This window comes from Lontra canadensis, unplaced genomic scaffold (assembly GCF_010015895.1).
Source record: "Lontra canadensis isolate GAN:19392208 unplaced genomic scaffold, GSC_riverotter_1.0 scaffold24, whole genome shotgun sequence".
NCBI classification, from domain to species: Eukaryota; Metazoa; Chordata; class Mammalia; order Carnivora; family Mustelidae; genus Lontra; species Lontra canadensis.
In genome coordinates, this window is record NW_022631018.1 from 13,821,050 (window position 1) to 13,832,193 (window position 11,144).

At 48.0% G+C, this 11,144-nt stretch overlaps 1 protein-coding gene across 2 annotated transcripts; it reads right to left on the minus strand.

Annotated features, from left to right (window-relative positions):
• Nucleotides 1-1,661: 1,661 nt before the first annotated feature.
• Nucleotides 1,662-9,392, minus strand: LOC116870779 (cytochrome c oxidase assembly protein COX20, mitochondrial). Of its 2 annotated transcripts, none has more exons than XM_032862882.1 (4): nucleotides 9,351-9,392; nucleotides 2,700-2,814; nucleotides 2,550-2,613; nucleotides 1,662-1,854 (listed from the first exon to the last, which is right to left on the minus strand). In XM_032862882.1, exons 1-4 carry the CDS (start codon nucleotides 9,390-9,392, stop codon nucleotides 1,722-1,724), a joined length of 354 nt encoding a protein of 117 aa, XP_032718773.1. In that variant the 3' UTR covers nucleotides 1,662-1,721. The 2 variants fall into 2 exon arrangements, with proteins under 2 accessions (XP_032718773.1, XP_032718772.1); XM_032862881.1 differs by lacking the exon at nucleotides 9,351-9,392 and adding an exon at nucleotides 3,315-3,375.
• Nucleotides 9,393-11,144: the final 1,752 nt, after the last annotated feature.

Consider the following 11,144-nt stretch of genomic DNA (forward strand, 5'->3'; position numbering starts at 1 on the left):
TGTTAGCGTATTTTGTAATCTCTTAATAGTTGGGGAACGAAATAGGTATTAATAACCATGTGTACTTACTAAGTGATATTTTATGAGTTACCCAAGTAAGTGTGTCACCACTTTGTTTTATCCAGGTCTCCAGTTGACGCAGTCCTTCTGCTGTCAAAGTGAACTAACCTTGTTACTGGTGAAGGCCTTGGAAATTTTGCCGGCCGAGAGAGGTTTCTCTTACTCAGGGTAAGCTGTAACCCTCGTATGGGAGAGCTAGGTGGGGATTTAGTTAAGAATCCATCTGGTCGCCCAGTTCTATACTCTGCATGCGTTTGTAAGCGGAAGTGGAGATTGTAAGTGTCCTGCACAAACGTTAAAGATCGGGGCTGAGGAGTACTTGTCAGGGGTCCCTGTACTCCCATACGGCGGCGCTGCCTCCTAAAATGGGAGTGACTGGTCAGTTGGAGTAACGCAGATTGGATTCAACTCTGACTTGTGCCCGTAGAGTGGACAGGTGGTACGATCTTGGAAACTGCCTTTTCCTTTCTAACAACAGCCTTCCCTAATTAGTGTCCAAGTCCTACCTTTGGTGGCTGCTAGAGGATTAGGATCAGTACAAGTATCTGCGGGCTTGTGCTTGACAGTGGCATTTGGTAAACCGCATAGCCTGCGTGCGCTGCCCCTCGGAAGGACCCCAGGAAAAGTGGGCGCAGGAGGGACGATGCCCCTTCCTGTGACCCGGACCGAGCACGCACTCCCCACTTCCCCCTTGAAAAGCGGTGAGAGAACAAGGTAAAATCTCAGGATAGCTTCACCTTCTCTGGCTTACTGGGATAACCAAGTAATAGGATCATTAATGATGCCAGAGTCCTTGTCTGCTGGTCTTTTTCATTATCATTTCTTAACCAGGAACACCTCTAGCTTGTGTTTTGTGTTCTATTTAAAAGATTCTCTTAAAGTAACGTTGACATTAAAACAAATTGCATTGCTTTGGAGAGGGAGTTTTTTTCCTGAATGAATAAATGCTGTGGACCTGGTTGGGTGCCTTGTTTTTTGCCCTTTTTTAATAGCGGATTGAATTCTAAATGACCTATTAGTGTAATGATGTGTGTGTGATCCTGTGGTGGTTTTGCATCAGACTAGTTCTGAAAATACTGTGCGTGCCATGTGTCTATTTAAATTCCAAAACACTGCATACATCCAGAAACATTTAGAGCGTTTAAAAACTACCTTTATCTTTACTTTTGGGGAGATGACCTACCTGTTCTAAGAAATGGAAGAATAGGGTCAAGCAGTGAGTGTTCATTTTTAAAAATAGCAATTTGCAAAGTCAAAAAAAACCCAGAAGTGTTCTTACAGAGGTATTGACTTTAGAAACCGGGAAGTACTGCCTCATTTTTAACAAGGTGCAGTAGTACAGTGATTTGTTTCTAAGAGGAGTTTGGAAATCCAGCAGGAGAGTCTTGTTTATACTCTGGTCTCTGCACCAAGTTCAGCAAGTCCAAAAGATGCTTTCCTGGCAGTAGAGCGAGGGCCAGAGCAAGTGTGTGGGCCTTCCTACAAGCGTTTTTTTTAAAAAAAAAAAAAAAAAAAAAAGAAAACTACAACACACACATCTTTTATTTTATGTGACTGAAAGTCTGGTGGGACACGCACACAAGAGGGTGATTGGCTGCCCTCCATGTGATTTGCACCGACCCCTGCAGCCACCGTTGGGTTTTCAATGCTTGAGACCCTGCTCAGCTGCCGCTCTTGCTTTGTTTTCTTTGAGGATCAAGGTGGGTACTTTCGTAGAGAATCTGATTTTTAATTCCATCTCTGGCAATTCTTTCCTGGATTCTTAGCTTTGCGTAATTATACCTACAATGGAACCTTACAAGAAAACACAACTGAGTCATTTTTAACAGAAAAGTTACTCTAGAAACCATTTTGAGATTTGTAGTAACAAAATCTAAGATTACAGATGGTTACCCCAAGACTGTATTAATACAGTCGTTCTAATTTGGAGGGCTGTTCTGGAGTGGTTCACTGTCATTAACAAATCATTAAGATAAGTTTTACCTAAAGCGAGGCTTCTGACCCCATCCAGCTTAGTTTTTCTGGTAGAATCTCCTCCAGTTGGAACCATATATGTACTACGTACTCTTGGCTCTGGCTTTTTTTGCTCAGAACACAGGAAATTCATGCACGTGTTCATCAGTTGTGAGCACATTCTTAAAGGAGGCTTTACAGATGTAATGTCATGAGCAGGAAATGAGAGCATCGGGGTGACCTGAAAGGTTGAGGCCTTCCCAGATTAGAAATTGTAACTTGGTATTGGTGGAATGTCACGCATTCATCTGCTCATTTGACAAATGGTATGTACAATGTGTCTGCATATACATACTTAAAAGAGGCATCCCAGCAGTACCATTTTGTAAGGCAAGTTTCCATTAAATTAAAAAAAAAAAAAACATTCCTCGCTGAGGGGGTGGGAGTCTTCCAGTGACAGATTGCTTGGAAAGAGCATGTGCTTGAAATAGATCAATCATGATCCTGGATCTTCTTGAATTACTTGGTACACATACCAGCATCCTAAAGTCACCAAGATAAATCCTCCTACTCCAACATCACATGATCTTCTAATCCTACCTGTCAAAAACCATAACCACCATAATTAAATTTGACATTAGTCCATTTAGAAAATGTTCATCATACATTAAGAAAAAGATACTCACTAGTTAATAAAAAATGTCCAAGGCCAGCCACAACAGATCCTAATGAACCATACAATACCGAGTCCCGAGCACAGGGAATGTTCTCAACATCTAAAATTCCTAGGAGCTTAAAGGGCTAGGATAAAACAGAAGAGAACCTGGATTGAACAAGTAAATATTTCACTGGTTTGGCAAAGATCAGAGTATGTGCTAGGTGATAACCATGAATCTTGGTTTACCATCATTGGTCATCAGGCTTTTGGCCTACAATCTGAATTTTAAGTGGGAAACCTTGAGAATCTGACCAGAAAACCCCATAACAGCAGGGCAGCGTAAACCTAAACCAATTAAATTTGGTGTTAATATTACAAAATTTACTAATTGACTGGTCTGGGGGTAACAGCATATGCTATTTTATGAGGTCTTTAAACATCCATGAAACGATCTGGGAATCTGGCCATCCCTGGAAGGAGCACCACAGTTCTTCCAGTTTGGGGGACACAAAATGGGATAAGTAGGAATATTCTAACCAGGTTTGCTGATAATAGTAAAGTTAGTAAAGTTTTAAATTCAAGAACTTCACATTTTATTGGTATTAAAAATGTGTGTGCAGTAGCTCTCCTCTTGTTTCCTTAACTGTGGTAAGAAACCGCACTTGACTGTATTTGAGTCTTTGTTGGTAGACATGGCAACTACAGTTAGGGGACGGTAGGTGTGATAGGAAAAGCTGGAAATCCACAGTTGGGTTTTGGCTCGGCCACTAACTGGATCACCTGTAGGCTACATGTATTTTTTTAATCTCCGTGGCACACCCTTCTGTAATGAAAGGCATTGGGCTACATGATAAATTCCTTCAAGTGCTAAAATGAATGATTCTAACATTGTTTCTCCGCAGTTTTCATGGGATTTATGGACTTGATTTTCCTGATTAAAAAAAGAAGATAACTGCCAGCTTAACCTTCACATGTTTTAATGTGAATGTCAAATGGTACTCTATTTTGAGGGCTCTGGGAGGGAAGGACACACTTTTTAAGTCACATTTGTTTCATTGTGGCATTCCCATTAGTAAGGACTTAGAAGACTTAATGAGACTTCCCTAAAACTTGATTTCGTATGAAGCAGGATTTTATGCTAAAACGGGAGGATTGTGTAGGGTGAGGGGATGCCTAGAAAGTAACGTAAAGGGAAAGGAGCCAGAAAAGGCAAGTCGGTTACAGGCTGAATTATGAAGGATGTTCGACTGTATATTCTCTGTTGGCTGCTTTGACTCAATCCACTGCCAGAAAAGACCAAGTGTGATTGGCTCATAATAAAGCAAAAACTACATATTTTCTTGATTATTCCATTTTTTAAAAAAACTTTTGTCTGTCTCTGTCCCTTCCTCTCCAAACCCCACCCTGACACACAGCCTTAACGTCATTTGGTGGACACAGCAGGTGCTCAGTGTTGCAGGCTTCAACTGTAAAAAGCTCTTCAATGTAAACCTTAGAGGCTGGGGGATTTAATTCTGCTGCTAGGGTATTTTGCTTTATTTAGGAAAAAAAAACTCAGGACAAAAAAAAACCAAGTTCGAAAGCCAAGTGGAATATAGTCCTGGCAGGCGGGAGGGTCGTGAGCTACTCTGCAGACAGTCGGGCCCCACATTCCAGGCCAGGGCTAACGCCCGCACCTTCAGAGGAGCTTGCTTTCCTAGAGGGCCAAGGTGGTGATTAGTGCCTGTTTTAGGTCTTAGAAGCTAGTAGACCACCACCACCTTCCACCACAGGGGTTGGGGGGGTGGTCCTGAGAAGAAGAACTATCGGGCAGGCCGCTGCACACACCACACCAGACTGTTTTGTGTGGCTTCCCTTCCATGGCAGAACCCTAGCGTGACCCCAGGGTACCCCTGAATCTGCAAACAAAACATTTGTGGGGCACTTGGACAACATGCTCTTAACCCCAGTTCTTCACAAAGTATAAGTATGCTTGCCAAATACTGGGAGTGCTGCTCGAGTCAGCTAGGACGGCATCTTTCTCAGTCTCGAGGTTTTCATTATCCCTGCCCCCCCTCAGATGCTGACTCCGGTCTGGGATGGGCCACGGTGATCTGAGTTTGGAAAACGTAAGGATTTTTGTTTTTTCTTTCTCCCCTGTGAACCTATCAGATTGAGGAAACCGCTTTTAGATACTGCTTAGAAAAATAGTTTTGGGTGCCTGGGTGGCTCAGTCGGCTAAGGCTCGCTATTTTCTGGCTTGGGTCATCCTCACAGGGTTGTGCGATGGAGCCCTGCATCACATCACGGTCTGTGCTCAGTGTGGAATCTGCTTGCCCCCCCCCCCCCCAGCTCTCTTAAAATCTTTAAAGTGCTTTTAAAAGGTGTTCAAAAATAATCCTATTCCAGTGTCTGGGTGGCACAATGTGAAAAGCGTCTCTTTTTGAGTTCAGGTCATGATCTCAGGGTTCCCAGCTGGAGCCCCGCGTCTGGCTCTTTGCTCAAGGCCAACTGCTAGAGATTCTCCCTCTGCCCCCTTCCCCCTGTGCGCGCTCTAAAATGAATACATCTTTTTAAAAAAATCTGCTTATTTAAAAAGATGCCTTAACAGAAATTACCCATCTGCTTTTTAAAATGGAACCTTTTAAAGCCCAACACGTGGCTCTAGGCCAAGGGTGCTGCCGCCAGACCCTCTCAGCATTGATCAGCCCCGCGCCCAGCAAAACTGGGGTTGCGTCTGCAAGGCCGAAGCTGGGCAACCAGCGCTGGTCTGATAAATGCCCTGATTTGGAGGGGGCGTGGGGCGGGGGGTGCTCCTGCCAGGCCCGTTACATTCCTTGTTCTCAACCTCATGTGGCCAGATCTCCAAAACCTGTTCTTTAATTGTCACTTAACCATTTGGTCACAAATGAAAAAAGGCTCAGGGAGACGTTTTCCAAAGGTTACATGTCTTGTGGGGGGAGGGGGTGGACAGGACTAAGTACATAACCGTTTCTCTGCAATTTGTATCAAAACTGGGTAGGAACACAGGCTGACTTAAGAGCATAATCTTCTCTTCACTAGTAGAGAATTCTCGGCCTCCTGGTAATGTGGGAGTTTAGACTACAGATTACTTTAAAGCAAATACAGGAAAACGAAGAACCAGTCTTAAGCACATACAATGTTTTTAGAAAGTACACTGAACTAGAAGTCTCAAATTAATAGAGGGGTCAAGCCATAAGTCCCTTTTAAGTGGTTCTATTTATGATGTATACAAGTGTTTCATATTTTTATTCCCTGCGTAGTCTGCAGTCTTAAGGTTTAACTTCTGTTAACAAACTTAAGCCTTCAACTAATGAAAGTTTAAACTCGTAGGCTAAAATTTTTTCTTTTTTTCGGTAAACGACACCCAGCATGGGGCTCAAACTCACGACCCCAAAATCAAGAGTCCAGCCCTCTGCCAACTGAGTCAGCCAGGCATCCCGTGAAGTTATTAAGCTTAGATTTAGAAAGGCAGATCTTCCAGCTCACCTTGATGGAACTAAAAGATGCTTAAAAGATTTCTAAGCTGGAATATCAATTTAATAATTTAAGGAAATATACTAAATTAGAGCCAGCCCATTTCCTACTGCCAAACATCTCTGCATCAGTGTACAGAGTCCTTCCTCTTGCTGCATAGGGTGAACTGGATCTCTCTTTTTTTAAAGATTTTACTTGAAATGGAGGGCGAGTGGGGGTGGGGGGGAGGGATAAGCAGACACACTTCTGAGCAGAGAGCCGGAGGCAGGGTTCCATCCCAGGACCCTGGGATCATGACCTGAGTCGAATGCAGACGCTTAACGACTGAGCCCCCCAGGCGCCCCACTCTTCTATTTAAACCTGGTCCTAACTGCAGTTGATTCCACTGCAGAAGTTGCTTCTAGTCACCCTGTCCTCATCTGCACCATTATTTTTCCTCTCCAGTATAAACAACTCTCTTGACACTCCTTCCCTCCATAAGCCTCCTAAGCTACTATCCCATTTCTCTGCTCCCTTTCACTGCAAAACTTGTTAACCTACGTGTTAGAAACCTCTGTTGAAGTCCCTTCAAAGAGCATTTATCCCTCCACTGCACCGCAGCAGCTTGGTCCAGATCAACACATGGCACAGATAATCATTTGTTTTTGAAACATTTTCTTTACTTGGCTTCAAAGAGGACAAGGCTTCCTGGGTTTCCACCTCACTAGCCATTCCTAGCAGTTTGGCTTCTCTTCCCTCCTCTGACGACCTCTCAGTCTGAAGAGCTGCCCTGGCCCGCTCAGAAATGCAGGTTTTCAGTTAACATGCCATTTACACGACGATGCCTGCCAATTTGGTAAATCACATCTAACCTCTCCCAAGTGTTTTGTCTTCTAATTCATTGGTCTAGCGACACCTTTTGTATGTCAAAGAAGCGCCTTGAACTTAGGATTTCCAATTAGAATTATTTTTCAGGCATCACTACTCACCGAATTTGCATACCAAAACCCTAGGAGTCATCCTTGATTTCTTCCATCAAACCCATGTTCCGTGCTCCAGCAAGTCTGGGATATACCAGAACCGAATACAGCTGGAACTGAACCACTTCTCACCTCTGCTGCCTCTACTCCCAGACTACCATGGTCTCTCACAGTATCTTAAAAGCTCTCGATTCCACTCAGATGGCTGGATCATGGTCCTTTGAAAACCCTCCATGCCTTACAACTGCTGGGAAGGCCCTGCCGGACCTGACACCCACCCTTCTTGACCTAGCACCCATCCTCCTTTCTCCTATCCCTCTCTATCTTGTCTTCTAGTCCTCGTGCACTGGTGCTCCTCTGACCAAACGAGACCTAGCACGTGTTGCCTTTCTCCAGGATCTCAGCATGGTTGGCTCAGTAAATGAAATTGTGATTTCCTGTTTGATTCCTGCAGTAGAATGTGAGTTCCACAGGAACATTTTGCCTGTTTTAATCAAGGCTTGTATCTTTAGCTCCTAGTTTAGTGCCTAATACTCAGTAGATACATAAACCACTTTTTTCAATGGGTTTATTAATAAATTTAAAATTTACCTACAGCACCTTCCTGGTAGGCATGTACCAAGTTTCGTATTTTAAAGTTTCCTGGAGAGTAAAGAATGGGAGCAGAGTTTTTGAGGGTTAGTTCTGTCAGTTTGATAACTGCAGGCTTCCTTCTCTGACATTACCCTGGGCTACTAATTCAGTCCTAGCTTATGATACATAAATTTTATAATCTCCTTAGTGAGCTTTGATACTAGTATTTCATGAGCAATTTATAAGTCTTTGGTTGTTTTTTTCTTTAACCTCACCAGACAAATCTGGTCAGTTTTCAGTTTTAGGGCTTGTACCTATCCATTTCACCAACCACAGTATTTTGTTTTACTAATGATGAACCAATTAGGTCATTATTATTATACTTTCCGTTTTTTTGACTTTTAATGGCTAAACCATACTTCTGATCCTTAAATGATGGCAGTTATCTCCTATCAAAGGCGATAACCAGACACAAGAGGGATAAAAGCCCCGTTTATATAGTTATGGTGCCTCTTGAAATAAACCACTTTTAAATAAGGGCACACTTGGTTACATTAAGCATATTCCAAGTAATATTTGAGGCATGAAGAACAAAAGACACCAATAGCGTCAAAACTGACACACTGTGTTTTGATTTTGAATCTGGAAATTATCCAGTATTTGTTCATATTAACCATTTGATCTTGGCGAAATTTAAATGTTGAAGTCCCCAGAAAAGCAGTAACTTTGAATAAATAGCAAAATTTTCCAAGCTGGAGAGAGCATATCCTGTAATTGTAGATTAGGAGCATTCTGGCACATAGCGGGTCTTGAGTCAATACCTGTGCATCCCTGATCCACTGTTAACATCTTTATAAGCTTACCACTGGAAAACGGCTTTTTTCCTATTTTCTGAACATCTATTATCTGTTCAGCACTGAGGTGGTAAATTGGGTTCCCTTAAGGAGCCCAAGGAGCAGACGACAGAAATCGGGGACTTGCTGGAATGATGCAGCCAAGTAAGGCGCCAGGGAGCTGGGTGGGGGGGTGGAACAGTCCCATTTCAGTCTGCGCTGGGGAGTCAGGAGCGCCCCCCCCCCCGGAGAACGCGCCCTCCCTTCGCGGCCCACCGTCTCCAAAGCCTCTGGAAAGTAGACGAGCCGGACACAGGCTGACAAGGGCTTGGTCAAAGGCTTTACGGTCCAGGCCAAGGAACTCGGGTTTTATCCCGGGAGCCACGGGCTGTGGCGACTGGATCTTACGCAGAGAGGTGGAATGGTGCGGTTTACAAGTCAGCGCACTGAAAGGGAAACCCCTCCGCTTGACATCCGCTCCTCCCGCTCAGGATCTGACCCAGGTTTTCACTGCTCGACAGCACTTCTGGGTCCCTCCGTGTTAAGTACACCGCATCAGCCTGTCCTCCGGGAGCTCGGAAACCACGCTCCCCCGGCACCAGCCCCTTCCAGCGCACAGCTCTCCCGCCCGGCGCTTCATTCCCCCCCCTCCCCCAGGCCCGGCGAGGGAGCGAAAGCGTGCCGGGGTGGGGACGGAAACTGTCTGGAGCCCGCGGCGCAGGAGAAGCCAGGGACGGGGCCCGGCTCGGGGTCTGCAGCCCGCCCCCCGCCCGAGCGCCCCGCGCGCCCCACCGCCCCGCGCGCCCCACCGCCCCGCGCGCCCCACCGCCCCGTTACCTTCCCTTTGGCGGGCTCGCCGGGGTCTGATGTGGCGGCCATGGCTCGGGTGGGTGCCTGCGGCCCCGCCCCGTCCCGCCCGCGCCGCGAGCGGAAGCCCCGCCAGCCCCGCCCCCGCGCGCCGGCCGCCATTTTAGGGAACGTTTCTGCGTCTCTGCAGTGGCCGCGCCGGGCAGGCTCCTGGCCTGTGCGGCCATGTCCTTTGTTCAAACTAACGGGTGACGGCTTCTCCCTAGCGGGCCCTCCGTAGCCCGGGAGGCCGGGGCCGAGAGAGGAGAACAGCGCGTGAAACACCCCTGCACCAGGATCCTCGGCGGGGCGGGGCGGGGGCGGAACAGCGCCCTGGAACCTCGAGCCTGTGCTGCTTCCCGCCCCAGCCCCCTCCTTCCGCCCCAACCGCCATTTCTACCCGTCGGCCGCGGGCTCGGGCCGCGTGCCTGGACGCCGGGCGCGCGCGCGGGGCGGGGCCGGGCCGGGGCCGCGGCAGAGGGGAGCGGGCGCGCCGCCGCCGCTTTGTCCTGTGCGCGGGCCCTGCGGCCGGGTCGGCGGCCTAGTCCGGCCCCAGCCCTGGCCCACCGGCCCGGAAGTTGCCCTGAGCTCGCTCGCGGCCCGCGTCCCCTGCATGTCCTTTGTCCTTCCGGCCCCAGGCCGAGCCGTGGGTGACCCCGGCGGCTCCCCAGCGCCGGCAGTTGTGTAGCCCCGAGCGCCTGTCCCTTGCACTTCAAGGTCCCGCGCCCGCCCCGCCACCTCCCCTTTTCGCTCCATGACTTAGCGGCTTTAAAATAGCGCCGCCCCGCTCGCCCGAAGGAGACTGGGGACAAAATGGAGGGCGCGCTCGGGGGCGGACGTGCGTCAAGGCGTCCGGGCCCCAGCGCGGGGCTAGAAGGCTCTTGCGGACGGGGGCTCCGGGGCGGAAGAGGCCGGGCGGCGGCTCTGTCCGCGCCCTGGTGAGGGCCCGGCGGCGGGCGCACGCCTCCCTTCCTCTGCACCTTGTGTTCGCGCGGCCCGCCTTTGTGCCCTTCCCGGGGCGCGTCCGGGCACGCGTCTACGCGGTAAGCGTGCCAGCCATGTGGCTTTGCGGGTCGCCCCGTTCCGGCTCGCCACCTCGCCTTCGCCTAACACTCTTCTGCGGTCCGGGAGCGCTACGCGGTGGAGGGCTCGTCCGCGCGAGTGGCTGACGGTCCGCGGAGGGCGGGAGGAGCTCCGGGGAGCTCGGACAGTTGTGCAGAGTGTTGCGCACCCCTGCGCTCCTGCTCTGGGGGTTCTCCCCGGGGCTGCCGGGCTAAGGTGCTTTGAGCTCTTGGTCTGGAAGGTTCCACTCCGTAGAGGAGAGAGGAGTTCGTGTGAAGCAATTCCTAATTACCTCGTAAAGGAAGGAGAACTGGAAAAGTACCAGGTGAAACACCTAGAGCATCCTGTTGTATTTCTTACGGTGGCTTCGAAGATTGTAAACCTCTGTTTGTGAGAACTGTAAACTCCTTCTTCAAAAAGTATTTTTATATATATTTTTTATATTAAAAGTTTTATTTTCACAGAAATTGCTTGCATGTTTGTTTTTCACAGTTTACAGAGAGTGGGGAAGTAAGAAACGTCTTCCACTCCCACCCTACCCTCCTCCCCTAAGGTTAACTCACCAGTTTTGATGTGTCTGTTTCCAAAATGTTCCTTTTTCTCCTTTTTTTTTTTTCTTTACTAAAACAACGCTGGGATTTAGGATACAAAGCGGAAGTCTCTCCATGCCGCACGTGCCCCTCTTCATGCGGCTCCCTGTGTATGTATCTTTGCATTCAATAC